Source organism: Radiomyces spectabilis (genome assembly GCF_025331425.1).
Source record: "Radiomyces spectabilis strain NRRL 2753 chromosome Unknown BYT42scaffold_4, whole genome shotgun sequence".
Lineage (NCBI taxonomy): Eukaryota > Fungi > Mucoromycota > Mucoromycetes > Mucorales > Radiomycetaceae > Radiomyces > Radiomyces spectabilis.
In genome coordinates this window covers 1,856,735-1,882,534 of record NW_026251929.1, presented here as the reverse complement: position 1 = coordinate 1,882,534, position 25,800 = coordinate 1,856,735, and the positions used below count along the sequence as shown (strand labels likewise).

Here is a 25,800-nt window from a genome sequence, read left to right as displayed (position 1 = left end):
CAGTGTCGAATACAAAGCGATCAACGGAAAACATATTAAACTCCTTCACCTCTTCGCATATCACCGTCCTGATGTTAATGTACTTCAGTATTATACAAGTAGGCACAGACAATTTAGCAAATAATGTCGGCAAAGGTGAACGATGTGATCATCATTCAGCCACGTTATCCGCAATTTAATAAAAACTGATTCAGATATATAATGACAAATAAGGAATGAAGTCGGTGATTATGAGTTCGGTGTCGTAAAAAAATAAGAAAGCTGAGACATGATAGGAGAGGCGAAGAGAGAAGTAACATGGTACGATGAATTCCGTATTTAAGTGCGTCTGCGTCGAAGGTGACAGGATCGTTTTCGGCTCTTTGATTCCGAGATTATATGTTGAAACGTTTTGGACGGCAGTGTGGGAGCGCGTCGACGGGCAATGACGTCGGGTGTGAGGGAACAAACACATACTGAATCGAACACACCCAGAACCTTGAGGATAGATGGGAGTTCTGGTATGAACCCAGACAATCCCTTGATTGAGTCCGGCACCTTGATTTCTGCCAGTAAGTACATCACATATGTAGAAACGTCAGGCAACACAGAGCGTAAAAGCGAATGGTACGACCGACAATATGTATACCAAGCACACCGTCCATCAGCTGCTCGTCCAATGAATGTTTGCAGAACAGTGCCACCTTAATTAAATCTTGACAAACCAGGTAATGATCAGTTTCCCGCGCAGCAGGTTTGGCCTCTCCATATCCAAGGCTTTTTGCCCACTTGAGACCAACGGTTTTGGTGATTGTTAGGTCCGGGCGCATGTTGCAGGATAGTTGCTTGGCTTCCAACGTTATTTCATTTGTCCAGCGTAAGTATACACCTTGGTCAGGCTCGTCAAAACAAATACGAGAGAAATGGATCAATAAAGCGTGAGCAAAGCTCAGACTCATTTAAATCCTCATCAAATGGTACAAATGGGCGCTTATCGAGGCATGCGGCAACCACTTTGGCATTTTTTTTTTTTTTTTTTTTTTTTCATTCTTGGGCAGTTGCAGCGTTCGCAACTGGATTTCGGCTGCATCCCTGTCAATTTTGCGTCGGATAAAATCGTCAACGATCGAAAGAAGCCTGGCTGCAGTGTCATAGGTAAGCATGGCTGTTGAATTTTGTAAATGTTTTCGATAGCGGCGCTGGCAGCCGTCCAGTTCTCTTGTTCGAAGAATGATTGGATTTTATCGGAAAATGCGCAGGGAGTCAAGAGCAATACGGACGTGGATGCAAGTATTTGGTGCAAGTAATCCTCCAGTGACAATTTCCATGGTTGATTTTTCAAAGCGAGTTTCATACGGTAAGTGGCGTCTGTAATGTCAAAACCATTGATGACAAGGTGTTCGCCACGAGGTGGATCCATCGGAACGTCATCCAAAATCATAACATTTTCATTCGGCCGCTTTTGACCTTGGGGCTGCGGCTGGTTGCCTGGTTCAGGTGAAGTTGTCAGATTTGAGTACTCCTTTAGAGTTCAGTTTAAATCTGTAATTGATTGTTGTCACTTTTACTTCTACCGTATGGTCATATTTATATTTTCTCCAACTACAAAGATATATTTTCTATGTCTACAATCTTCAGGAAGGTTTCTCGCAAACTTCCTACACATCTTCTATTATTCCGAAACATAACAAATCAAGAAGTATTACGGACCACTTTAATGCTGAACGGATTCGGCCTTTATTTCTTCCGTTTTCCAGGCAATACCTTTGGTATGCCTCGTTCATCCATTGGTCCTTCATACCTTCTCGAAGGTTCCTCCAGACATCGATCTGCTGATGAGCCAATGCGCTGTCTTCCGTATTTGCTAAACTTTGGTATATTAAATCTAATCGGCGCAAAAGAAGAACCGGCGTAACTGACAAAGTATTCTCTGATGAGACTCGTCCAGATGATGAATCTTCAGCAGTAGTGCTTTCCGACGAAGCTGATGGGAGGTATGTTTCGTGTTGGCTGCTGAAATGGTTCTCGAGATCTCTTGATTCTTTGACATGTGCAGTGCAGCAAGGACAGGCTTAATGCTGTTCCACGTCGTCATCATCAGCGTGATAAGTCAAATAATGATACTGACTGTTGTTAAAACGTCGAGTCGTCTTCATTGGAGAGGGGAAAACATAGCCATGGGATAACTCAAGATGACGCCGAAAGTTGAAAGGGGATGAAGCAATTTTCTACAGCTGGTATGGAAACAGTGGTGGACAATGCGTATTTTCTGGGGTTCTGCCATCAGTGAAACAGTCGGGAAATTTGATAAAAAGGTCAGAAAAAGGAAGAAAATGTCTCGAATAACCCAATGATATTCTTCCTTGCCTCTCCTTACCTCCTTACCCCTTCGTTTGACACTTTCTTTTACCTCTCACTACCTCTCACTACCTATCACTACCCTCTCACTACCTCTCACTGCTGTTGTATTCGTGGGTAGAGAGGTTGGGTACGGTGACACTGTTGTTTATTCTCGAAAGAGATGATCTATATAGTATCTGGTATCCAAGGATAATAATTGGGTATCGGGGGATTTAAAATGTACAAATGGTGTGTAACTACTCTAGTGTCTCTTATCTGCTTAAACCGAGGTAATTCTTATGTAGTGGCATATGAGCCCTATCTATACGACAACTACCCCTCGCTACCTCTCACTAAAGCTCTCACTACCTTTCTCAGTACCTCTCTGAGCGAGGCGTATAATAGTTGTAGTCCCTTATGATGATAAGCTTTGATGCAACCCAATATCGCTTAATCCAGTTGGTCTCCAAGTCGTAAATGTGACCGTGCTTATGTATTCCTTCATGGAGCAACGTCAATTGTCCTTTGAGATCTCTCTGTGCCCCTTGCAAGTGGTAAGGGCAGCAAGAGTCGTCCAAGACTTCATCTTGTCCGCATTCCACTTTTCATATGTTTCTCTCCTCTTCCAGTTATTGCACGACTAGGCCCGTTCTTCATTTTCGACTTCCCAAACTGTTACATCATTATTCTATTGTATTTGCCTTCTAACTTTTCTGGCCTCTGAGGCATAAGAAGCTGGCGGAACAGTCAACTAATTGCGCATGGACCATCCATTTGTGTGGGACGTGTTTCGTTGAATCTAGTTCTTTTTATCGTTTAACAGTACTTGGATGCCAAAGCGCGCATTTGTTCATACACCTTGTACTAGTTTGGAATGTCGAAGAGAAATACTGTGTGCAGCCGTCATGTAACGACATCGTTCTTTTGCTGCTCAAGTAGATGCGCTCGTGTTATATTCCCTCCTGCGTGGAGCAATCTTTTATATGTTTCATTTCATACCAAGCACATAGGAAACGCCGAAGAACATGAGGAAGCTCTGGTTGAAGCTTTTCTAATTTATTTGAAACACGAGATATCTGTATAAACTGTTGCTTATACTACCGAAGCAACGTCAAGAGAACTAAAAGAGTCCCGGGTGAGTGATGGAGCCGCTGTGGGATCTCTCCTGATGACACCCTTTTAGATTTTTTGGCAGGCAGGCGGAGTGTAAATCTCGTAGCCGAAATTTTGCCGGAACAGAAACCTTGCCAGTGACAAGGCTGGCCTTGGCTTATTTGTGTCGCTTGTTGATCGCCTTTTTGTCACTGCTCGCCCGGATGATTAGTTATTGCAGCACATTGGCTTGTATTTTGAAATAATTTACCCTTTCCCTTTCGATTGCTTTATGTAGCAATCATTTTTCTAACTCTTTTTCGCCTGTCACCCGGTCGTGAATTATGCAAGTTATCGTCGAAGAACCGTCTTCGCAGCCGGGTGTCTCAAAGACGTCAATCACTCGCCATGCTTCCCTGGCACGCTCTCCACCTCCTCCCCAATTCAGAGACTGGGTCAAACATCGGCTACGAAAAAGTCTTTCCGTCCCCGATCTACGTCGACTAAGGAAAGAATGGCAACTGTATGAGCAAGTGGACGACTTGAATCCGCTTGGTGTCAAGACAATGCAGGTCAATCACCGCCCAATCACCAAAGAGATACATCTTTCACGTGTATTCATATCAATTTTTTTTCTGAAATACAGGTTGACGTATTGAACATTCGCTGGATTCATCCTTTACACAACCCAAAGATTCGCATTCGCTTAGGATCTTCCCAATATACAACTGTGCGTGGCAAAACACCTACCGGCGACTGGAACGAAGGTTTCAGATTTACCATTTCGTATCATGCCCAGTTATTTGATACCATCGAGGTAAAGGATCGTGGCAGTCCCTAAACCGTCATCTATTTCGTAACCTATCTCATGGCTCACGCCGCTTCATAGTTTGACTTATTTGATAAAAAGCATCAATGGTCACCCCTTCCGGCTCAACATCTTGGAAAAGCCAAATTAAAGCTTGCTACTCTTGCTCAACGGGATCCCGTATTTATTACGTAAGGATTTCCACTACGATCTTTTGTTGTTCTGGACATTAGTGTTAAGCCGAGTCACTCAAAATATGATGCTCTTGTTTGCATACCCTTAGATTCGTTCCCATGTACGAATACCGCGCTCGTCGATCATTGCCGGCCGATGTCCGTGAGGCGCTCATGCATACGAATATGGCCAGGGTACGGCAAATGGCTGATACAATCACTCAGCACGTGCAGTTGTGGGGATCATTACAAATTCGGGTTCGCTATCGATTCCAACAACCCGAGGACACATTAACGCCAAAAGTCCGACGACCTCTTCTGTCCATTTCCGAACCGGAATCATCCAATGCCGGTGCGTCCTACAAACCTACCACCATCAAAGAAGACGACACGAATGAATCGCCACCTGCCCGTCATGTCAGCGATTGTACAATCTCGCCTGTCGTATCAAATACCAATACGGATCGCAAACGCAAGTCATCCGCGACATCACGTCCCCGACGTTCTTCGCAACATGGTCGTGGCGATTTGGCCAGAAACGAATCGTTTGTGGATAGCATTTTTCAGAACAATTTGAATGCTGTCATGACAACCGATGTCCCCAGTTCCACCAGCAGCGAGGGCGACTACGGTGAGGGTGATGACCGCAACCGTCGAGACGAGAAACGCGCGGAAACATCCAAATCATCCAAACCATCCAATTCTCGCTCCAATCGTTTGGTGTGTCCATCAAAGGAAGCTAAACAAGGGCAATCGGCGCAGGAGGCTCTTCAGACCAAGGGACGACGTCATTGGTGGCGTGTTCTGTTATGGCCACGCAAGGATCGCAAAAAACATAAAAGCAAAGTGGAACCTTCCAAGCGGGGTAAACGGTACGGCTTCTCACAGAATGACAATGAAGAGAGCTATGGTATCATACCCCACGAAGAGGAAGAGGAAGCAGAAGAAGAAGACTCCAAATCTCCGGAAAAAGGCAAAATGCGGAAACGAGATCGCTTAAAACAAGGCGCTCAGCGCAAAGCGCAACACATCATTTACAGCGTCAACTTTGGTGACAAGAATTTTGCCTCGCAGTGGATGGAAGATTCTTTCGATGACGTTGCCATATCTCATCCCTTGATCGATCATCTCATCGGGCTCGTGGTCAGTCGTCAAACCCAAGCTCTTGTTCGTGCCATCATCAAACTTGCCAATGCCTTTGTAAGTCAATTGACTTGTTCCTCTGGAAAGACGGTAACTTGACGATGTGAGCATATTTGATACTGTTTTTAGGGTCAAGGGTTCAGAGTGACTGGGTTGCGACTCGTCAAGGCCATGATCATTCTTCAACGATTTTATGAAACACTTCCCAAGTAAGATCTTGATGTATTGCATGGCAACAAGCGAATACTAAGTCCAGGCATTAGCACCGATGACTCTCCTCTTATTCGGAACCGCATATTGATCCCTGAAAGCTGCCATTATTTCGATTACGCCATGATTGCCTACGTAAGCTGTACTTTATGGGTGGGTTCAATTTAGAAGAATAACTGAAGAAAAAAAAATATAGGGTTGGCGTGGTCTTTGTTACCTAGGTGCTTATGGACAGTATGTGCGTGGTAAGTTTCTGCAGCTACTGATTAGGCTATGAGATGTATTGTTGTCAAAGGAAAACCCCTCTAAAAATTTATGATGATGGTTTGTTTGCCTCTAGGTATTCGTAATCGTCGATCCAATCGTATGTCGATTATTCGTTATCTTCATTTGCATCCCGAGGATTTGCTGGGATACGAGTATGGTCTCCGAAAAGGCGCCGTCTTTCAGCCTAGCTATTTTGTAGCCATTGACCGGTCAAAGAAAGCCATTGTTCTCAGCATCCGTGGCACCTGGGTGAGTTGTGTTTTTTATGCACGAAAAACAGATGGTTCTCGTTGGTGATATGAAGAAAATTGGGTCATACGGGGTATTAAATGCCTTTATAGAGTCTTTATGATGCCATTACCGACTTGGTGTGCACCTATAAGCCATGGAAAGGTGGTTTGGTGCATTCAGGGATGCTGGCTTCAGCGCAGTGGTTTTATACAAACATTGTACCTCAAATTTTCCGATACGTACATCATCATCGTCACAACATTACAGCCTTTCACATTGTTGGGCATTCTCTTGGCGGCGGCACAGCCAGTCTTCTCACTATGATGGTCGCCGACCACATTGATGAACTTCGGCATTTGGCCAGAAATCCCTCATTTCGCCTTCACTGCTACAGCTATGCGCCGGTGGCCTCCAGTTCTTTCGATCTAAGCATGCGATACAATGACTACATTCACAGCTTTATTGTACAGGATGATGTGGTGGGCCGGCTGTCATATGGCACAGCCATGAAGCTGAAAGAACTCATCATGGATACCATCAGCGCTTACGAAGCACTTGGAGGATGGCTCAAGGTAATTCTTTGTCTCTGCGCCTACCACTGTTATTTTTCTCTCTTCTCCCTTGTCTATTTGTTTGGCTGTATTTGTTGGTTTATTGACACTGACGTGACATCCTAGGTTTTAAGAGACCCTGACGTCCGCAAAGTTTGCTTCAACATCCTAAGCAAACGTCGCGAGCAAATATATCAATCAGACCCTTCATACCCATTGGTCAGTAGTTTTTGCTTGTAGCGATATCTATTCACACTAACATGATTATCGATGATATTTCTTCTGTCCATTAGTTATATATTCCAGGCCATATTGTGCACATTCAACGGACAAAGGAGTCCCACTTTCTTGATCATCGTCGAGCTTCCGTCGCTACGCTACTGAAGCAGGATCAGGAAGAACGTCAGCCAACTTTTGATCGTCCTCGATCGGCTTCGCTCGCGAAAAAAATTCCAAACAAACGCACGCACTACACAGCGCATATGACCTCCAGCGATATTTCGCAAGAAATGTATCTGAGCAATTCTTGCATCGAGGATCATATGATCTCCAGCTATCAGCATGCCTTTAAACAGTTGCGGGCCAACTATCCTCTCCCATAGATTTGATTAGATCAACGTTTCCAAGAAACTCAATTTAAAGCATCTCAATTTGGACCATGGAAAAGCTTATTGTCCATTATTATTTATTTCTCCATGTGTGTTTACCGTTGGTCGAAATCCCAAGTTCCTTCACTTTTGGCTTCAAGCTAACGTCGCATTGGAGGAATTAAGCGGCCTCGGTTATTTACAATGATGGCCCACCGTTTGTTGACACCCCATGAAGCTTAAACTTTATCATCAACGTCCTAGGGTATTGACACTTCCTTTTCTTATTTTTTTTTTCAGTAAACGCTTCATGTGGCCCACACACAAAGACAAAGCGCTGCCACCACTGACTAGATCGTCGACTGCTGACGATGAGGACTCTTCCATAAGTCAGGAGGATTTAAATGCATTATTTCATGTACCTTTTGTCCGGCAAGTATACGAACCAACATTGCCTGTCATGATCGAAGAAGAAAGCTGCTCCAGTATCTCGGAGCATGAGGATAACGACGACACCCACAGCGGACGTCCTTCTTTTGCTTCGTGGCATGACGCGGTGGAACACGTGGATGAGGAAGCACCGGCGGTGGAATATCCGAGTATTGCCAATTCCATGGCTTGGGGTCACCGGATCACGAAACCGCTGCCTACGCTCAGCGAGAAGAGTTCTGAAGACAGACAAGAAGATGAAGATTTTCGAGCCGGAGATAGTATCTCGTTACCAATGACCAGCACTTCCAGTGAATCGTCGAAATCGGTCTCGCGGCACTTTACTGCGAACGTTGAATACAATACAGCGGTGTTACAGTCCATGTTCCATCCCCACAGCACATTTGTTCACCATACTCACAACGATGAAGTCAGCTATGAAGCCTGGTCTCCACCTGGATGGTGCACGCCAGCGGCGCGTCTTGCAAAACGTTTCCAAGGTGATATACAACCAAGACCTTCGCTACCGTTCTCACCTACAGGGAGCTCTGAAGGTCTCACCGACCCGTCTCCACGCAAATCAGGGTCCGTAGCCGCCGAAGAATCTTTCTACTACGATATCCTGCGAAAAATCCGGGATCCCAACAGCACATTCAATTCATGGAAAAGCGACAAAATCGATGACATATCTCTCGCTTCCAGCGCCTCGCTGACTCTGGCAAAGACATCCAATAGTTCGGCCTTGTTATCTCTTTTACGGAACGGGCCCATCCGTCTCGGTCACGCCATTACTGCTCGGATGCAGCATGATCGGTCTTCTCGCCGGTCACGAAAAGACAATGAAATCGATGTAGAAAGTAAGCCTGAAGGCACGACCGAAAACGCCGACGTGGTTGAACGGGCCACGGCGCCAGTGATTGAACGGCGACTGTTCTGGCTCGGATTCCTGTTTCCACCGCTTTGGTTCTACTGCACCTTTCGACGTACCAGTGACAGCAACACAATTTGTGCGAACCAACACCTTCGACTCCAATGGCAGCGCCGTTGCCGCATTGCCGGAATCGCATTCATCATGACCATTGCTGTGATAGCCCTCGTTATTTTTGCAAAATTACGCGGGATGGCCGGCAGCCGTCGTATTCCAGCCGATCAAATCCCAGCCGTCATTTTCAACTTCAATTCCTGAAATCACTATGCGATTGTGAAAGTTCAGATGAAACCTTTTTTTTTAATCCATCAACCATCTCTTGCTTTATTCCAAACCCATAAAGACATGGTGTGAACAATAAAAAAAAAGTATAGAAGCAAAACATCAGGGAAGAGACAACCGGAGGTAATATAGGGAATGGGCTTCAGAGAAAATGTCTTAATCTTGTTTGGGTAAAGCTTGAGGGCCCATCATGATACCACCGTTTTCGATATTGCCGCTCTTATACACGAACACCAGGACACCAGCCGTCACAATAATCAAACCGACGCTTGTCCAGAACAACAGTTGGAAGTGATCGGAAACGTCCTCAAACTGACATGAGGGACCAAAGAAAGTGGTCGAGCATTGGCACGCATAGCATTCACCATCGGATTTACAGCTACCACGTCCATTGCAGCCGTCAGTGTTTTCTTCGCAAAACTCCTTTGATTCAAAGCAAGAATCATCCACAGCCGCTTCGGGAACAGCACGTTTAATAAAACGGGGAGCGGATGAAGGGGCCATCACAAAAGTAGCCACAGCACGATCGTTGGCAGCATAGTGTTGTTGGAAATCCGGAATGATAGTCTAGACCCACGTAGAAGCATACATCAGAAACAACGCACCGGGTACTTTTCAGCAAAGTCATCCTACCTTTTCAAACAAATTCTTGAGAACTAATTCGGCTTCTCTGTACTTAGAAGATTCAACGCCGTAAGCCTCTTTCAATGACTGGAGACATAAAAAATAGCAAAGAACGTAACGATGATTAGCTGAACGGTTTTAATCAGTGCGCTCAAATAGGGTAGGTTAACTTACGTTGAGGCTGCTAAAGTCAATGGCAACATAGTCAGTAGTGGCATCAACTGCCCTGTCACCTTGCGTAAATGCTTTGATGATATCGCGCACTTGCTCCACTTCGAGAACAAACGATTTATCTGCCTCTTTCTGCATATCAAATGTGCTGGTAGTGAGTTCAGGATAGTGTTCTTGGAAGGCATTGTAGGCTTGAGCGGCGTAAGCATTCGCATCCATGAAGGGCAGAGCTTGGATCTAAGGAGAAACATGATGAGTCAAACCGATAGCAGTCTATACACAAGTTCTTATATCTCGGTGCTTACAGAGTCTTTGGAGTAGGTGGCAACGTAGCCGCTCTGGCTGTGTTCCGAGATATGCTGGGCGGTATCTTTAGCAAATGCGCTGAAATCCACAGCATGATCGTCAGTCACATAAAACGCGGGATCATGTGCAGAGAGAATAGCTAAAAAAGATCAAGCAGTCGCTGTCAATGTTTGGGCTGTTCGTGCAAAGATGGTGATCAAATAGATCCCTTACCGGAAGGGTTCTCCACGCCCGCGACGACGACCACCAGTTGACCGTTCAGTTTTCGTTGAAACACGTTCTCCTGTTTGTCGGACCACCAATAATCGCGATTAGCCCACACGGCTTCTGCACCATCGAGAGCGCCTTGCTGATTTGTCTTTTGCCAATGCATGAGCGGCTGGCTACCGGCTGTATCTGTCATATGCGACATAACCAGCGAAAAAGAATCGAACGAAATCTCGGGTTGTTCAGACAATTGCTGTACCGTATTCGAAGTCTCAGACAGCATATACACGGACGACCGGGCTATACAAACACAATAGTTTAGCAAGCATATTTTTCTATAAGTGTTGCTGAAAGATGAATTTAAAACTTTCGGCAGCCACTTTCTCTTACTGGGCTTTTTTGCTACCAGCAATCCCTCCTTCCAGGGAAATACATGGAAGTTGTGGGACTTGTTGCTCGGCATGTAGGGTGAAAAACGGACAAGCACTTACCCCAGACACCGGCAGTGGCCGACATTAAGCTCAATGCTATTGCGTTTATGGAAAAAGTCTTCATTTTTGACGTGCAAACGAAGGAGAAGGAATGAGTTTCACTCGTGTCGCCGTCTTCCTGCCGCTACACCGTCCGAATGTTTCAAATACGTGACGTCGGTGGTCATTTAAAACGCAGAAAATGGAGAATCCATTCAAAAAAAGTTTATTTTCAAGGATGCGCAGCTCAGGACGTTGCAATATTGTCTTTGACAGAGAAGATGGGAATACGTTTGCTCATTCTAGTTTTAGTTTTGTTAATAGTGGTTACGGGCAAACGGTGATTGGATGATGGGGAAGAAGAGAGATGGGACAGCGCGACGGAATCTGCAGAAGAGCGAATAGAACTGGATGATGAACGCCACGGGGCTTTGATACCCTTTAGTCGCTTATAGTGAAACGTGGTGAATTTTGGCTTGGACACCTGCATATTTTCAACGCAAGATTGGCAGAGAAGAGCATTTGTGTGAGCGGGATCAACCATCGGCCAACCATTTTGCCACGACGAGCACTGTGTGCAAGAAAATTCCATTTCAAGATGGCGGGGATCCCACCGTGACTCTCCATAGGCTACCGATTCGTCGTACTCTACACAAGTCATTTGAAATGATGCCAAACTATTCTGCTCATGGATATCGGCTATGGAGGACACCTTCAAGCGTTCGCAGGCTTGCAAAAGTTTGAATCCTTGGTGGGTAGCGGTATGGTTCCAGAATGCTTGACCTTCTTTCATAAATTGGAGTCGTTCTTCCGCTATCGACATTTCAGATGTGAAGGTTTGCCGTTGCTCAGTAACCGTGTCGATTTGCAGTTGTTGGCGGTGCTGCAAGCTATCCATCTCTCGAGTCGATACATGCAATTGATCAATGGCCTTTCGGATATCGCACAACTGATCTTCCGCTTGAGCGTTCTTGTCTCGGGCACGAATGTATTTCTTTTCGTATCGACTGGCTATCATTGGGATAGAATAAAAGTGATGGTATTGCTTTTCCCGCTTTGATTTCTTTAGGCGGCGTTGGTTGGCATAATCTCGCTTGGCTTGCAGCGCGTCTTCGAGTTCCGCCAAAGTACTGTCGAAGGTCGATCGTTCACGCGATAACGCTTGGATTTTTTCTTCCAAATCAAGGATCGAATTATCGAATTCTTGCAAGATCCGCTGGGATTGCTGTTTTCGGTCAGTATGCTGTGCTTCAAGAGCATCAACGGTCAATGAGAATGCGTGGATCCGATGTTGCTGCTCCTGCACGAGACATTGGATGCGTTTGAGCGCTTTGATGGCCAATTTCGGGATATCCTGCGTTGCATGTGTCTCTTTCAGCAGTCGAACAACTGTTTCCGCCGTTTCTGCAACAAGTGTTCGCGGGTGGATAGACATAGGTTCAGGGTAAAAAAGGGGAGGAAAAGAAGTTCAAACTTATCGCATAAATAAGAAGGGGGGAGGCCGTTGCCAAGAAATCAGTGAGACCGAAAACTATTTATAATGGTTCGGCCTTCATCAACGAATGACCGCCGTCTTTCATTTCCAATATCCCGACAGGGCCATTTCACTGTAGCATGCGGTTTCTGTTTCCAAAGATGCATGCACGCATGCATTCATTCATCATTCTGTCTTTTTTTCTTTTATGGCCAATATCACTGCCATAATAAACAAAGGCACATAAAACTGGAATGGTCCATCGTTTAGTGTCACCTTGGCTAATTTTGGAAACAAAGTTAGGCCACACAAATTGCAGAAAACCAGGGACCGAAGAAAAAATATCCATTTTTTTGTTTTTTTTTGGTGGCGGAAGGCCTTACTTTTTATATAACGGATGGTATGATACAATATATGAAGGGTGGGTTCATCCACCACTTGGAGACAACTTTCAACGCGAATGTGACTAGCCATTTCAGGGAAGAATATGCTGTTTTTTCCCTTCTTGCAGTATTTGTTGGGCAATTTGATCAGGTGGAGGTGCGATATCGGCCACAATAACCTGCTCTTGTTCAGGATTAGGTTCTTCGAGTACATCCAACTGCGACTGGAGCATGGAGGCCGCCATGTAATGGCCTCTGCGGGCAGCGATACGTTCGGTAAGCAGCTTGGTAGATCCTTTGAGGAAAACAAACCACACAGTACCAAGGTTGGATGGGACCTGGCGAAGGATGTCACGGTATACTCTGCGCAAGGCGGAACAAGTAACAATAGTAACATGACGGTGTGAGTGATCCTCTTTTGCCTGTTTGCCTCTTTCGATAAGGTGCTCCTGGATCGATCGAAGCCACGGCCAGCGGTCATCATCTGTCAAGGGATGTCCTAAAAAGGGAAAACATGCCATTCAGTGATTTTTGTTGTTTTCCTTTGTTTTCTTTCTTTCCCAGGTCTCCAATAACCGTGCACAAGTTACCTTCTGACATTTTTTTCACGTTGGCTGGAGGGTGGAAGTCGTCTCCTTCCATGAATTCGCAGTTGAGTAACTTTTGCAATTCCTTTGCAACCGTGGATTTGCCACAACCGGCCGTGCCCATGAGCACAAACACGGTCATGTTATTGTCGTCATGGACATGCGAATCGGACAGTGCTTGAGCCATGGCGAGATTGAGTGAAACAGACCTTATGCAAGACCGTCATTTTTTCTTTCTTTTTCCCGCGCCTGCTAAAGGCCCGAAACAAGTCACGCTGCGACCCAAAAAAAAATAAAAACACCCCAACCCCCTGGAAACTAATTTTGGCCGTTTTCGTTTCTTTTTTTTTCACTCCTTCCCTTTCTTTTCTTGCTCCCTTTCCAATTTTACTTCTTACCCTTCCTTGACTGCTCGAAACGAGCATTCTTTTTCACATGCTCTCTTAACGAGGGTCATTTCTCAACTGCTCGCAACGAGCATCTAACATGTTCAAAAACACACATATATACACAGGCTTATAACCAGCAGGAAAAGTATATTCAAAAGAAGTATATCTTGACTGCTCGAACAGGCATCTTCTTTCGACATGCTCACAAGGAGTATTCTTTACATGCTCAAAACGGGCATCTTTCTTCTACATACTCACAAACGAATATCTTTATATGCTCAAAAACGGGCTCTACATACTCACACCGAGTATTATTTACACGCTCAAACGAGTGTATCTTTACATGCTCAAACAAGTATACCTTCACATAGTCATACAAGTATCTCTTTACATGCTCAGAACGAGTATATTTCTACATACGCAAGGACGGGCTCTACATACTCACAATGAGTATCTTTACATGCCCGAACGAGTATATCTGCACATACTCAAAACGAGTTTAGATGCTCAAAAACGGGCATCTTTTCTCTACATGCTTACAATGAGTATATCTCTACATAGTCAAACAGCTAACTTCCCATGCTTCAGAAACGGGCATCTTTACATACTCACATCGAGTATCTTTACGTACTCAAACGAGTATCTCTTTACATGCTCAGAACGGGCATCTTTTCTCTACATGCTCACAAACGAGTGTATTTTTATATACACAAAAAACGAGTATATCTCTACATACTCACAAACAAGCGTATTTTACATACTTAAAGACGGGCTCTACATACCACAACGAGTATCTTTACATGCTCAAATGAGTATATCTTTACACGCTCAAAAACAACCACTCTTCTGCCACGGCCAAACGAGCATTCACTCAACACGCTCGAAAAACGTGCATCCTCTTAACATGCTTAAACACGAGCCTCTTCTCTTATCATGCTAAAAAACGAGCATAGGATGTGTATTACCAGTTACCTCCACGCGGTCACATCTGGGCAACTATATTTTACAATAAGGCAAAAGAACTGGTATTGTTATTGGTGCGATAGAATACAAAGATGTTCATGAATAAATTTATGTGGCGATTAATAAAAATAGCGTTGGATAATAAATAAGGTACAAAGATGCATGTGTGAGAAATGAATGACAAGGATGTTATATCAGGTGGGCGAGTAGTAGTCCAGCAATGACTTTGATGTGTCAGATCGTTTTCTGCTGGAAGAAGAACAGGTTGGGGAACGGCTGTGGCTATTTGACCTACTATAAAATGTTAGGCATTGATAGCGTATTCGCAGAAAATTTAATGTGTATGGAAGCCTACCTTGAGCTCTCGGTCACCTGCGGGGAACGATAATCGGGTTCACTTTGTAGAATGGCTTTCACTTCCACTTTGCTCAGACATTCATCAATGTGCTGGTTAAAGCTCGCATTGTCCAGTAGTAAGGTTTGATTGCATACAGGACAGGTGAGAGCCTCCTTCTCTTCTTCCGTTCCCGTTTCTGTTTGCGTCGCCTCAGTCTCAGTCTCAGTCTCCAACGGCCTTTTGCACGGAATAGAGGCATTCGCCGCCAGGAAATACTTCATAGCCGTATCAGTTTTGTGAAGCATTCCCCAGGATCATCGCTCTGACTTACCTTTTTCACACCTTGATCATCTTGGCCGCGTGGTCGCAAGTTGGACATCCTGAGACCCATTAATCGGAGATTCACCGGTAGTTCCTTTAACAGCAACTTTGATAGGGTCAACTGCATTGTTCGTCTCCAACTCTTTCCTCTCTCCGCCTACCTCTCGAGCTATTCGTGTTATGTCGCTTGTTTGTGACGTATATGCCGGTATTGTTTTAGCTCGTGTCCGTAACTCAAACGTAGTCAGTTTAAGCTTGATGGTGATAGTTTTTCCCTAATAAACGTTTACCAATGAGATCAGCTGCAATGAAATAAAGAAGCAAGTGATCCATACCTCGACGTTGCTTTTGGCCAGATCTTGTGCCAGCAGAACGGCCAGTTCATCCACTTTTTCCATTAACAGAGTTGTATCAGAAATGGCTCGGAAAGTTCTGCGTGATTCAAAATGAACTTTCAGTTTGTCGATCATAAGTAGTTCACTTCTTGTCACTCGTACCGTTCTACACTGATGCTCTTCCTGACGGTCTCTTCACTAATGGTAGTGGATCCGATGCCGAGATGACATTTAAGCATGAATTTGAAGTTGATGGGGCTCAATAGCTTGTACAAGATGGCCCGTTGGCGGTAGACGTCGCCACATGTTTTCACTTCCAGAGCTTCAAGGATTCTCTCCGTGACACGTCCAATACCAGGTACCTGTCAAAACAAAAACAAAAGTTTTAATCATGTGTTTTCAGCGCTTGGTAACATGTCTTCACGGACCTTTCGTATTCGCAATGGATCCACAAACTCGAAAATGGCTTCTTGGTCGTTTGGTAAGTAAAACTGACCATTGGGTTTGTTGATATCGCTGCAAACTTTAGCAAGCATGCGATTCGCAGCAATGCCTTTATAAATAACAATCGTAAGAAGCATGAGTAGCCTGCCAATGTGCCTTCTTTCTGCTTTGCCTACCTGCGCTTGCTGTCAGCTGTGTTTCTTCAAATATTTCCTGCCGAATTTTCTCGACGAGCTGCGCAGGATTCAAATCGGATGTTTTCAGATACTAGATAGCGCCGTCAATCATTTTGATCAGATCTTGGAATACATTAGATCATTTGCGTGGCTTTTACCTCGGTCAGGTTCAAGTAAGCCTATCCTCATGCAAGGTTAGAAAAATCGTCCGTCCAATAATTGGGGTCGAAGTAGTACTCACCTCATCCAGACTCATTGGGCAGAAATGTGGATCGTACTTAGCAAAGATCGCTCGCACCTTGGCTGACGCAGCTCTGTACTTTGGAAAGTGAAGAGGGATGATTTGAAGCGAAGGACAAAGTTTCAAGGCGATGTATCCGGGCATGGCGCTGCGAACGCCATATTTACGAGCGATATAGTTACTTGTGCAAAGCATACCAATGCTACCGACGGCCATTGGCACTTGCTTTAATTCCGGTCGCTCAAGCTCTTCCACAGACGCATAAAATGCATCCATATCCACATGACAGATCACTTGAGTCAAATCGCGTTTACTTTCCATATCATGCAGCTTTTTGTTTTCCCCAATAAAACAAGATCGTTTATCAAAAGCAAGAAGAAGAGAAAAAAAAAGAATGTCTAAGCTAAGTCATGGGTAACAAGGAGATGTAATAGTTGTAAACTTACCATGTGATCAACAATGCGCGTTTCTAAGGACAAATCATTGTGCCTGATTTTTTCGTACTGCACCAGTAAGGCTTCGATGCGTTTGGTGGTGGCCGCATCCTTTTTACGCTCATTCTCAAAAAAAGATGAGCCCTAAGTAAACGACATGGGTCAATTGAATGCATCCCAGCACGCGTCCTGATGCACAACGTCTTACTTTCGAAGCTTCGTAAATAATACGATTCACTTGTTCTTTGTCCACTTCGTCCAGGCCTGCCTATCGATCCAAAAGAAAATTCACTCTCTGTAATCGTAGACCGAAGCGATTCCATTGCGCATGCCTACCTTATGCGACGATGGTCCTGCCAATCGCGTGCGTAAGGTCGTGTCGAGCGCTGGCTCTTCAGCCGCCGCCAATGCTAGCATCGCTTCATTCGTTTCCTCATCATCCGGGAAGTCATGCTCGTCAAGGAAGAGATCCTCTTCTTCCACAATCTGGGAGGACAGTTCGTCAAGATCATGGAGATTTTCAGCCATTGTCCGTCTTATTATCCAGAAAAACCAACAAGAAATCCAATCAACGATTCGATTGCTGCGGTCAATCGCCCTTTTTTTCTTTTTCCAGGTGACCGCACAAAAATGGAAATTGCCATTTTTGGACTGCGTGCAAGGGCTTTTGAGCCGACAGCGACCGGCAAACACCGACACGGTTTTTTCATTGTTTATATCGTCTCCTGTCAAATTCGTATTAGCATGCTTCGCCATTTCGGAAAAGCCAGTTGTCCATGGGTTACGCGCACTGGTGCCGGTCGTGATGTGGCCCTTTGCACTGCGACCGTACGTTATAACTGGAAAAACACGATTCAGTCACGTCATGTGTCTGTGAGCGCGACCTCTATGAAGAACATTTATGACATTGTTATTATCGGAGGAGGCGTAGCAGGAACCGCTTTGGCCTGTGCTCTTGGTAAGATTGGCTTTTGAAAGTGGTCAAAAATCGATAAAAGAAACAAGCGCTCGAGTACTGAAAACCGTCCTTTAGCCGCTAACCCTCGACTCAAGCACCAGCGAGTGGCTCTCGTCGAAGCGATGGATCTGAAAAAAACGCTTGAATGGGTCCCTGAAGATAACAAATTTTCTAATCGATGCGTGTCACTGACGCCGGCCTCCATGGCCTTTTTTGAAAGTAAATACCGCGTTGTCGGGTTGGTTGCACATGGGATTTAATGGATACACGATGTAGATATCGGCGTCGGTAAGCATCTGCACCAGAGCAGAGTGAACGGATACCGTGATATGGAAGTATGGGATGGTGTTTCGGGGGCTCGCATTTCTTTTGATGCTGCCGCTCTTGGCTTGACCGATGCGGCCCAAGATGGGACTAACCCCAGCATTGCCTACATGATCGAAAATGTCCATTTGCAAAACGCTATTCTTCAACGACTCAAGGAATTACAAACGCAGAAATTGGGAGCAGAGGTCACCCTTTTGGAAAACGCCCGCGTAGCGTCGATTGAAAAAACTGCAGAAACCCTTGATGAAGAAGCACTGGATCTGTCCGATTGGCCTACAGTTCAACTCGGCAGCGGTGACGCGTTAAAGGCCCGACTTTTGGTAATCTTTTTCGTTCTATCCACCGTCGTGGATAAAGGAACATGACATAATTAACAGTTCGTTTACCAAATGATGGTTAGATTGGTGCAGATGGTGTGAATAGTCTGGTACGCAATTTTGCCGACATAGAGTCACTGGGTTGGGATTACGATACACACGGTGTGGTCGCTACGGTGCGACTGGATCCCGACCGACCTAACAACACCGCTTGGCAACGTTTCTTACCGACCGGCCCCATTGCCATGCTACCGGTAGGTTAATGATAAGAGAACACCACCTTGGGGTAATGAACTTACTGGATTTCTTTTCTTTTTCGAACGCTTAGCTGAACGACGAATACGCTTCCATGGTATGGTCTACGAAACCGGCCCTTGCCAAGATGTTGAAGAGTGTGTCAGCCAAAGATTTCTGTCACCTGATCAATGCGGCCTATCGCAATACACCCACCGATCTTGCCTATCTTTACAGTCAGATCAATAAGAGCACCCATGTGAGCCGATGCGATATTGGCGCAGAATACGCATGGCGAGAGGAAGTGGCAACGAAATCACTGGATGAGAACGATCTGTGGCAGCGCGAACACAGTTTGCCGCCACAAGTGATTGACGTACAAGAAGGCACGCGAGCCAGTTTTCCCTTGAAATTACGAAATTCCGAACGCTATGTCACTGATCGTATCGCTCTTGTTGGGTGAGGTTTTCATCCCGTTACTGACATCCTGAGAGTGTGACACTAATCAATCCTGAAACATTATTTTTTTGCTTGGTTATCAAAAGTGATGCGGCCCACGCCACTCATCCATTGGCTGGCCAAGGTCTGAATCAGGGATTATTGGATGTGGAAAGTATTTCCAATGTCATTGCCACGGGTGTTTCCGAGGGCCAGGATCTTGGTAGTATTCACTTATTACGACATTACGCTGCTGATCGTTATGTCCGTAATATTGCCATGATCTCAGCTTGTGATAAATTACACCGGTTATTCGGCACAGATGCGACACCGGTTGTATGGTTGCGCTCTTTGGGCTTATCGACGGTCAATAGTCTCGACTTTGTCAAGGCAAGAACCCGAAACGATAACCATGCATTACCCATGCTAACCATGTTTTCATAATAGACTGAAATTATGAAATACGCCATGGGCATCGAATACAATGGACAATCTCGTCGTTCAACGTAAAACCCCCCACATTCATCAGAATTTACCGAATTATCATTAGATGGACCTTACGAAAAATAACCTGTTTTCTTGCGTGTTTAATTGTTACTATAAATTCCTTTTTATTTTTCCACATAGAATAACCCAAGACCGAATATTCTACTGCAACAAACGATAGGGTATGGAGGAGGATGTATCATAAGAGCGGTGTCATTTTTTAAAATCCATATTACCCAGCAACAGGAGTATCTTATGCCAAATATCATCTGCCTCTACCATGCCTCCTTTCATGCCGCGGGATTTTGCCATGTTAAATTTCACCACCTGGCTCACCAAAACAGCTTAACACAAAGAGACATGATCTTCAGTCAGAATGAAATGCAACGGGATATTGAAGGTTATAAATCACACGGTAGTCGATTTTTGCGAAGTTGTATCCGCAAACTGACCGAATAGGTCTTGGCACCGCATCGTCTGTGTTTCATGATACTCAGGATAATCGCTTAACGATGTCCGAATTATTATTTGACATCGGTGCCGATTTCCCAGATATTACAGCCACTTTTCAAATATGTCATAACGGATGGACGAAAAGGTTAAGATCAATGAGAACTTGTCCAAATGGGGATTGGGGGTGTCTGGCATAAGAAACGTGTCGGCTTGATATATGCGTGAACGATAGATTCGTGAGCTTGGTAAAAAACGGGTTTCGATTTATCAAGTCTCGTTTTAAACCGAATGTAAATCATTTGCCTATCTTGACTGATAGATAGACCTTGGGTTACGAGAGGCATGGTGAGCCGCGTCGATTGCCGCTTTCGCTCGTGGATTCCCTGGTAACTTTTTTTACACTGATTTGACACTATATAAGAACAGAGATTTCCTCACGAATCCCTTCAACTTTAGCAAACACAATACTCATTCTTCCATCCTCATGAAGCTTATTTCCTTTATTTTTGCCCTCTTTGCTCTCTTTGGCTCGCTTGCATTCGCTCTGCCTGCTACTGAAAGCGAGAACAATATGGCTGTTTCAGAAACCGCCGAAAATGCTGATATCGGATTTAGCCCTGCCTCGGACCTCTATGGTAAGCTGGAACAAAATAATTGGCGAGCAGCCCCATTGCCTGATTGGCTTATATTATCGTCTGCTTAGTCGCTCGTCAGTCTGCTTGCCTTCCGGTTAGTTGTGGCGATCTCGGCTGCTGCTCTGGCGACTGTCGTACCTGGTGCAGACGATGTGGTATTCCGTTTAGCTGCTAAGCTCGGCACTCGTATCTCGACACTTTTTTTTTTTTTTTGGTCGCATCATCCTGTTGCGAAGCGTATGCCGCAATGCATGTTTAACAATGTTTCTAAATAAAGTCTGTATGACTGATATCATAACCGTTTTCTACATAATGACCATCATGGCTTGAGCATCATTCTTCCTTTTTAACATACAAAATAAGCGTGTATTTATACCAGCGATATTATCAAAGACATTGCCCTTGATAACGGCATCCGAATTTCAGAATCTTATCAAATATTTCTTTTAGAATTCGACATCATTATTGCCTGCGGTATAGTGACCAGCATGCGATATTTGGAGCATACAGTCCAATGGTGATAAAAAAGAAAAAGCAAGTTTTAATATGAATGTATTTTCTGGAAAGGAAAGGTTCATATATGCATAGACTCAAGTTCATTATGATAATAGGATTCTTAAAGGGTATAGAGTGAATAAATGATATATCGGGTCATCGATCAGTAAAAACTTTAGCATTCAAGCTTGGAATCAAAAATGTGGGTTTGTGGGTACAGTTTCTCGGCAGTCTTGGTAAATCCCAGTTCGAAAAAGCGGCGCGATAAGCGATGTCTTAATCGTTTGCCTGGAGAAATTGGTGGGGCGGAGGAAGATGGAACGTCACTGGTCTCGTCAAGCGATAGCGTCTGCTGAAATAACGCGGACTGATGATCCAGCGATCGATCGTCTGCCGTTTGGGAAGTGTCGCTTTTGCAATGAAGGGACAGGTTCCTCACTGACGGGGTGACGGATTGACGCAAGATACGTGGAATGGAAGGATTGATGCCTTCGTTGGTTGGCGAAAATCGTGGAAATCGACGCTCTGACCAAGGTGAATGGTTGGGCAATGAATGACAAGGCAATTTTTCCACTTCTTCATATAACAGATACCGTAGCGACTGAAAAAAAAAAGTATCATGATGCTCAGTTATTCGGGTCTGAGGATGACGGTATCGACTCTTATGTGACCTACCTGGGTCCAAATGCGGTAAGATTGATGGTCAAGGCATTGGATTTTTACGTCTCGAGTGGATGTCTTGATAATAACACTTGGTGGTTGGTGCCTAGACGAAGCATGGCGGCCAAAAGATAAAACGACAAATGACTCGATAGACACTATAAATAAAACAAGGTTTTAGACAAACACACGCACAAAGGCGACACATTCAAAGAAGTTCAGTGCGTATTGTTTCTTACCACTTTTGGCATTCCATTCACCGCCGTTTACATTGGGATCCTGCGCACTCCAATAGAGAGTTTTTGTGTAAGGATGAATCCAGAAAAATCGACGATGCTTTTTTTCCGAGATCCTGGTTCCCACGACATTGCGTGTGTATTTCCACATCCACTCGCCAATCATTGTGCGTGTCACCGAAGAAATGGCTTCATCGTTACTGGCCAAATTATCTGTATCCTTGCTAGGCATGGAAGGCGGGGCGCTGATTCGGTCAAAGCGACGTCCCTGGCTTGAATGCATGCTGCTTCCTCGGTAGATGCGATTTGATGAACAAGCATACGGTCCAGGCTCAAACAAGGTGCATCCATAGTCCAACGGCGGCGTCATGGGGTCATTCGATGGAGGCGCACAGGTCCACGTACGCGGACGATGGGTGATGGGCTCCACTGTCGGGGTTCGCACCTTTGATACTTGTTCAATGGTCATTTCCTCCGTACCCAGCTGCTGAGCCGTCAATGCTTTCTTTTCTGCTTCGGTGACCACGACAGATTTTTTCCGATCCATACTATCGCATTTCTTTGATCGCTCACTCATGTTTTTGGTTCCCTGGACTACATTTTTGCCATTGTCGGTCACTGTCGCTGCCGCCATTGTCATTGCTTGCCTCAGTTCCTCGCCCAAAGAACGGCACCGGGGCAACTTCGGTGACCCAGGCCGGTCTGGATCAGCACGGAGTGTATCACTATCACCAGTTTTTCGTGCATAAAAGGAAGACGAAGGTGACTGAGCCAGGGTAGGCGACGGAGCCATTGTCGGTGGTGCCCACAACAGCTCAGGGTGACGATGCAAATTTTCGATGGTTTGCTGTGACTCGCGCAATAATTTATCGACCTCGCTCCGTTTTTGTCGCTCTTTATCCAAGTCTTGCTGTAAGCTCTGAACGACGCTGTGGGCTTGGGCCAAGGATAATTGAAGTGATTCCACCAGCTTGCCATCTTGGTCATCTTCGTCGTCGTCAGCGTCGTCAGCATTTTCACAATCAACCTGATTCACTCCTCGTTTTGCCAGTAATGCTAATTCAGTGGTAGTACGGCCCAGGGTCAACGTTTGCAATTTCTTGGCGAGTTCGTCCTTTTCACGGCGGGTAGTGTCGAGGGTTTTGTGTAGCGACGCGAGCTGTTTATCATGGTCCTGTTGAAGTCGTGTAAGAGTCTCGGACCAGCTCTCGTGAGCGGCTTTCAAAAGCTCCAATTCTTGTGTCACCAGGCTTTCTTGACGTGCCATGCGCGCTTGCTCCATTTGGCATCGCGATAATTTTTGAGTCAACTGCTGCACTTGCTGCAGTAATTCCTGCTTGGATAATTCCAGATTCCAAATTTCTTCCTTCAATTTCTCTATCATACGAAGAAAAAAACACCCAATCTATAAGTCACCGCATTGTTAATGTTTTTGATTTCAAGTGTCTTTTTTTCACCTTCCAATTCGCACTTTTGTTTCAGTTTGCGTACAAGAGTCTCTACGCGCTGTTGTGCTTCGGACTGCTGGATTTCCAGGGCGGACAAGGAATCCTGTTTGATTTGAAGAAGCCCTTGCATTTTCCGTACTTCATTCACAAGGCCCTGACCAATTTCAGTGGCCAATACAATATCGGCGCCATGGTGTTCCTGCCAGGTCTTGTGTGATGCCTTTGTTCGTAGTTGTCGTCTCGAGCCAAGGGATGTGCTTGACGCAGACGACACCAATGTCCGCTGCGATTTGAAGTTGTCATGGATTTCCGTTAAAGGTAGGCTAGGCAACGGTGGCAAGCTATACGAAGATAATGTAGGCGATGAAGGGCTGGATCCCTGCAAGAAAACAAGAAAAAAAGGAATGAATTAGCCCAAGTGGAATATCTGACTTGATGGGTGCAATTCAAGGTTTTCATTACAATATTGCTAAAGGTGATAAGAGAGCGGTGACGGCCATGTCTGAGTAATGGATGATCCGACGTCTATTATTGGGCAAGAAGCAAGGCAGAATCACAGATAAACGAAAAAAGAATAGATCGATTTACAAAGGATAGAAGCAAAAAGCAATGATGAGTAAGATAAAGCGTTCAGTTATGATGAACACTGGTATGTTGGAATGATCGAAAAGCGATAATTTACCGATGGTATCATACTTGATGTGCGATCATACGGAACCAGAGAAAAAGAGTAAAAAATAATGCGAGAGCCCATTGATAATGCTCATGCGCTTTTCATTAAAGACCGGAAACTCCCAGTTTTTCAGGAGCAGACGGTTGAACGCGGACGAATATAAATTTACAGATGCTAAACAAATACAGACGACATTGTATGAGATGAGACTGCATGTACATGCATGTAAACGACGATATAATGGGTTCACGATAAAAACCATTGTGTAATTGTTGCAAGAATCTTCCAAAAAAAAACAAGCCTTGTATTTTTATATTTTTGTTTTTTATAGCAAGCTGTTGTCTTTTAAACAAATAGACAACATTTTAGGAGAACAAAGGTTGGCCGTGCACCGAGCCGGTACTGATATGGGTTTCGTTGTTTTGCTCAACACCCATCCAATTCATGCCATCATTTTCTACTCTACACGAAGCATTGGGTGAAATCTTGCAAGAAGCAACATTGGTTGCTTTCAAAATTTTATTTCATCATTGACGAAGAGAATCAGTGCTACCATTTGTGGACGGGTTTGACAAGCGTTCGAGGTTTTCAAGATAACGATCTCTGCATTCGCAAACTAGCGCTGCAAAATTGGAGCCTTTATTCTTGTGGGGCCAGGGAATGGGAGGAATGTCTCGACCCAAGAATGGACATAGCTTTTCCCACCCTTCGCCGAGGTTTAGAATCAGTAAATTTTCGGGTTTCACCAACTGTTTGACACGTTCGATATTTTGCTTGAATCGCCCAATGGTATACTCACGGTCATGGAATCGAGGACCACCCAGTTCACCGTCTCGCACAATGACGCGGGCCATGGCGCGCGCACGAAGAATGTGAGAAGGCCAGGTTTCATCCACACAAGGCCATTCGTGGATGGTGGAAGCAACAGAACGATACCATTCCTCGGGGTCTCGCACCGTCAGAATCACCTTGGCATCCGGATACTTTGCCAAAAGCTTCTCGAAGAATGCTGCTGCAGGCCAATCCACCGCAGCGTCGTAACCCTGAAACGCTCTCTCCCAGTCTACAGGTTCGTCCGGATACTCATAAGCATGACGAAAGAGGTCGGGATCCTGTGTAGGGTCCAGGAGAACCTTGTCCATATGGTGCGTCTGATATCTATGTGAGATAGAGTTCCGTTATGAACGCTGGTAAAGAAGACTCTCCATTATTTTATTGGTTCATTCTTACCCGAGGTAATCCAGAGCGTGACGCAAAGTAAGTGTACCTGTTCTTCCAAAGCCTGCGCCGATGATTTTAAGAGGAGCCATTGGTAAATGAATACCGATATCCTAGCATGCAGTTGTTACACATAACATTCATCAATTGAAATAAAATGGATAATCGCAAAATATTAAAAAGCCAAAAGAACCTTTACTGCTGCCAAGTGTCTTTGCACAGATTAGACTACCAAGAAATGAAATAGGAGAAATAAAAGAAGATAGCACATAAGTACGGAGAAAGAAATAATGTACTGTTGATGTGACCGCGGAAAGAAAAAAAACATGAAACAGAAAAG

The 25,800-nt window shown here is 44.9% G+C and overlaps 12 protein-coding genes across 12 annotated transcripts; 5 read left to right on the top strand and 7 right to left on the bottom strand.

Annotated features, from left to right (window-relative positions):
- Positions 1–318: 318 nt before the first annotated feature.
- On the bottom strand, positions 319–1,399 carry BYT42DRAFT_592897 (uncharacterized protein; the record flags this gene model as incomplete). Its single annotated transcript, XM_051570656.1, has 3 exons — positions 319–545; positions 611–933; positions 1,104–1,399. The coding sequence occupies 3 exons, from the start codon at positions 1,397–1,399 to the stop codon at positions 319–321; spliced, it is 846 nt and encodes a 281-aa protein (XP_051425556.1).
- A 2,183-nt stretch (positions 1,400–3,582) lies between these two features.
- On the top strand, positions 3,583–7,472 carry BYT42DRAFT_563903 (uncharacterized protein). Its single transcript, XM_051567659.1, has 11 exons — positions 3,583–3,983; positions 4,058–4,228; positions 4,301–4,410; positions 4,503–5,592; positions 5,665–5,744; positions 5,799–5,880; positions 5,942–5,990; positions 6,086–6,261; positions 6,354–6,815; positions 6,921–7,013; positions 7,088–7,472. Exons 1-11 carry the CDS (start codon positions 3,756–3,758, stop codon positions 7,394–7,396), a joined length of 2,850 nt encoding a protein of 949 aa, XP_051425555.1. The 5' UTR covers positions 3,583–3,755; the 3' UTR covers positions 7,397–7,472.
- Positions 7,473–9,038, top strand: BYT42DRAFT_563902 (uncharacterized protein). Its single transcript, XM_051567658.1, has one exon. It carries the CDS (start codon positions 7,614–7,616, stop codon positions 8,994–8,996), a length of 1,383 nt encoding a protein of 460 aa, XP_051425554.1. The 5' UTR covers positions 7,473–7,613; the 3' UTR covers positions 8,997–9,038.
- Positions 9,039–9,176: 138 nt separating this feature from the next.
- On the bottom strand, positions 9,177–10,494 carry BYT42DRAFT_492783 (uncharacterized protein; the record flags this gene model as incomplete). The annotated part of the gene is made up of 5 exons (XM_051564175.1): positions 9,177–9,587; positions 9,654–9,731; positions 9,819–10,052; positions 10,121–10,260; positions 10,335–10,494. The coding sequence occupies 5 exons, from the start codon at positions 10,492–10,494 to the stop codon at positions 9,177–9,179; spliced, it is 1,023 nt and encodes a 340-aa protein (XP_051425553.1).
- A 782-nt stretch (positions 10,495–11,276) lies between these two features.
- BYT42DRAFT_483189 (uncharacterized protein) lies at positions 11,277–11,978 on the bottom strand (the record flags this gene model as incomplete). The annotated part of the gene is made up of 1 exon (XM_051563713.1): positions 11,277–11,978. A coding segment is annotated over one exon (702 nt), but the record flags the coding sequence as incomplete, so codon positions are not given.
- A 461-nt stretch (positions 11,979–12,439) lies between these two features.
- Positions 12,440–13,547, bottom strand: BYT42DRAFT_277426 (shikimate kinase). The gene is made up of 3 exons (XM_051562825.1): positions 13,246–13,547; positions 12,656–13,154; positions 12,440–12,553 (listed from the first exon to the last, which is right to left on the bottom strand). Exons 1-2 carry the CDS (start codon positions 13,427–13,429, stop codon positions 12,748–12,750), a joined length of 591 nt encoding a protein of 196 aa, XP_051425551.1. The 5' UTR covers positions 13,430–13,547; the 3' UTR covers positions 12,440–12,553; positions 12,656–12,747.
- A 33-nt stretch (positions 13,548–13,580) lies between these two features.
- Positions 13,581–14,140, top strand: BYT42DRAFT_563897 (uncharacterized protein). Its single transcript, XM_051567657.1, has one exon. It carries the CDS (start codon positions 13,830–13,832, stop codon positions 14,079–14,081), a length of 252 nt encoding a protein of 83 aa, XP_051425550.1. The 5' UTR covers positions 13,581–13,829; the 3' UTR covers positions 14,082–14,140.
- A 1,068-nt stretch (positions 14,141–15,208) lies between these two features.
- BYT42DRAFT_493605 (uncharacterized protein) lies at positions 15,209–17,299 on the bottom strand (the record flags this gene model as incomplete). Its single annotated transcript, XM_051564233.1, has 11 exons — positions 15,209–15,358; positions 15,414–15,527; positions 15,588–15,684; positions 15,750–15,949; positions 16,016–16,140; positions 16,208–16,298; positions 16,366–16,386; positions 16,449–16,778; positions 16,895–17,026; positions 17,091–17,150; positions 17,219–17,299. The coding sequence occupies 11 exons, from the start codon at positions 17,297–17,299 to the stop codon at positions 15,209–15,211; spliced, it is 1,401 nt and encodes a 466-aa protein (XP_051425549.1).
- A 327-nt stretch (positions 17,300–17,626) lies between these two features.
- BYT42DRAFT_493578 (uncharacterized protein) lies at positions 17,627–19,600 on the top strand (the record flags this gene model as incomplete). The annotated part of the gene is made up of 6 exons (XM_051564229.1): positions 17,627–17,840; positions 17,916–18,059; positions 18,117–18,487; positions 18,568–18,738; positions 18,813–19,177; positions 19,264–19,600. 6 exons carry the CDS (start codon positions 17,627–17,629, stop codon positions 19,598–19,600), a joined length of 1,602 nt encoding a protein of 533 aa, XP_051425548.1.
- An 818-nt stretch (positions 19,601–20,418) lies between these two features.
- BYT42DRAFT_563887 (uncharacterized protein) lies at positions 20,419–20,942 on the top strand. Its single transcript, XM_051567656.1, has 3 exons — positions 20,419–20,481; positions 20,552–20,730; positions 20,799–20,942. Exons 1-3 carry the CDS (start codon positions 20,438–20,440, stop codon positions 20,903–20,905), a joined length of 330 nt encoding a protein of 109 aa, XP_051425547.1. The 5' UTR covers positions 20,419–20,437; the 3' UTR covers positions 20,906–20,942.
- Positions 20,943–21,289: 347 nt separating this feature from the next.
- On the bottom strand, positions 21,290–23,618 carry BYT42DRAFT_563886 (meiotic cell cortex C-terminal pleckstrin homology-domain-containing protein). Its single transcript, XM_051567655.1, has 4 exons — positions 23,579–23,618; positions 22,125–23,498; positions 21,901–22,043; positions 21,290–21,826 (listed from the first exon to the last, which is right to left on the bottom strand). The coding sequence occupies exons 2-4, from the start codon at positions 23,401–23,403 to the stop codon at positions 21,401–21,403; spliced, it is 1,848 nt and encodes a 615-aa protein (XP_051425546.1). The 5' UTR covers positions 23,404–23,498; positions 23,579–23,618; the 3' UTR covers positions 21,290–21,400.
- A 923-nt stretch (positions 23,619–24,541) lies between these two features.
- Positions 24,542–25,705, bottom strand: BYT42DRAFT_563883 (P-loop containing nucleoside triphosphate hydrolase protein). The gene is made up of 2 exons (XM_051567654.1): positions 25,473–25,705; positions 24,542–25,400 (listed from the first exon to the last, which is right to left on the bottom strand). Exons 1-2 carry the CDS (start codon positions 25,550–25,552, stop codon positions 24,770–24,772), a joined length of 711 nt encoding a protein of 236 aa, XP_051425545.1. The 5' UTR covers positions 25,553–25,705; the 3' UTR covers positions 24,542–24,769.
- Positions 25,706–25,800: the final 95 nt, after the last annotated feature.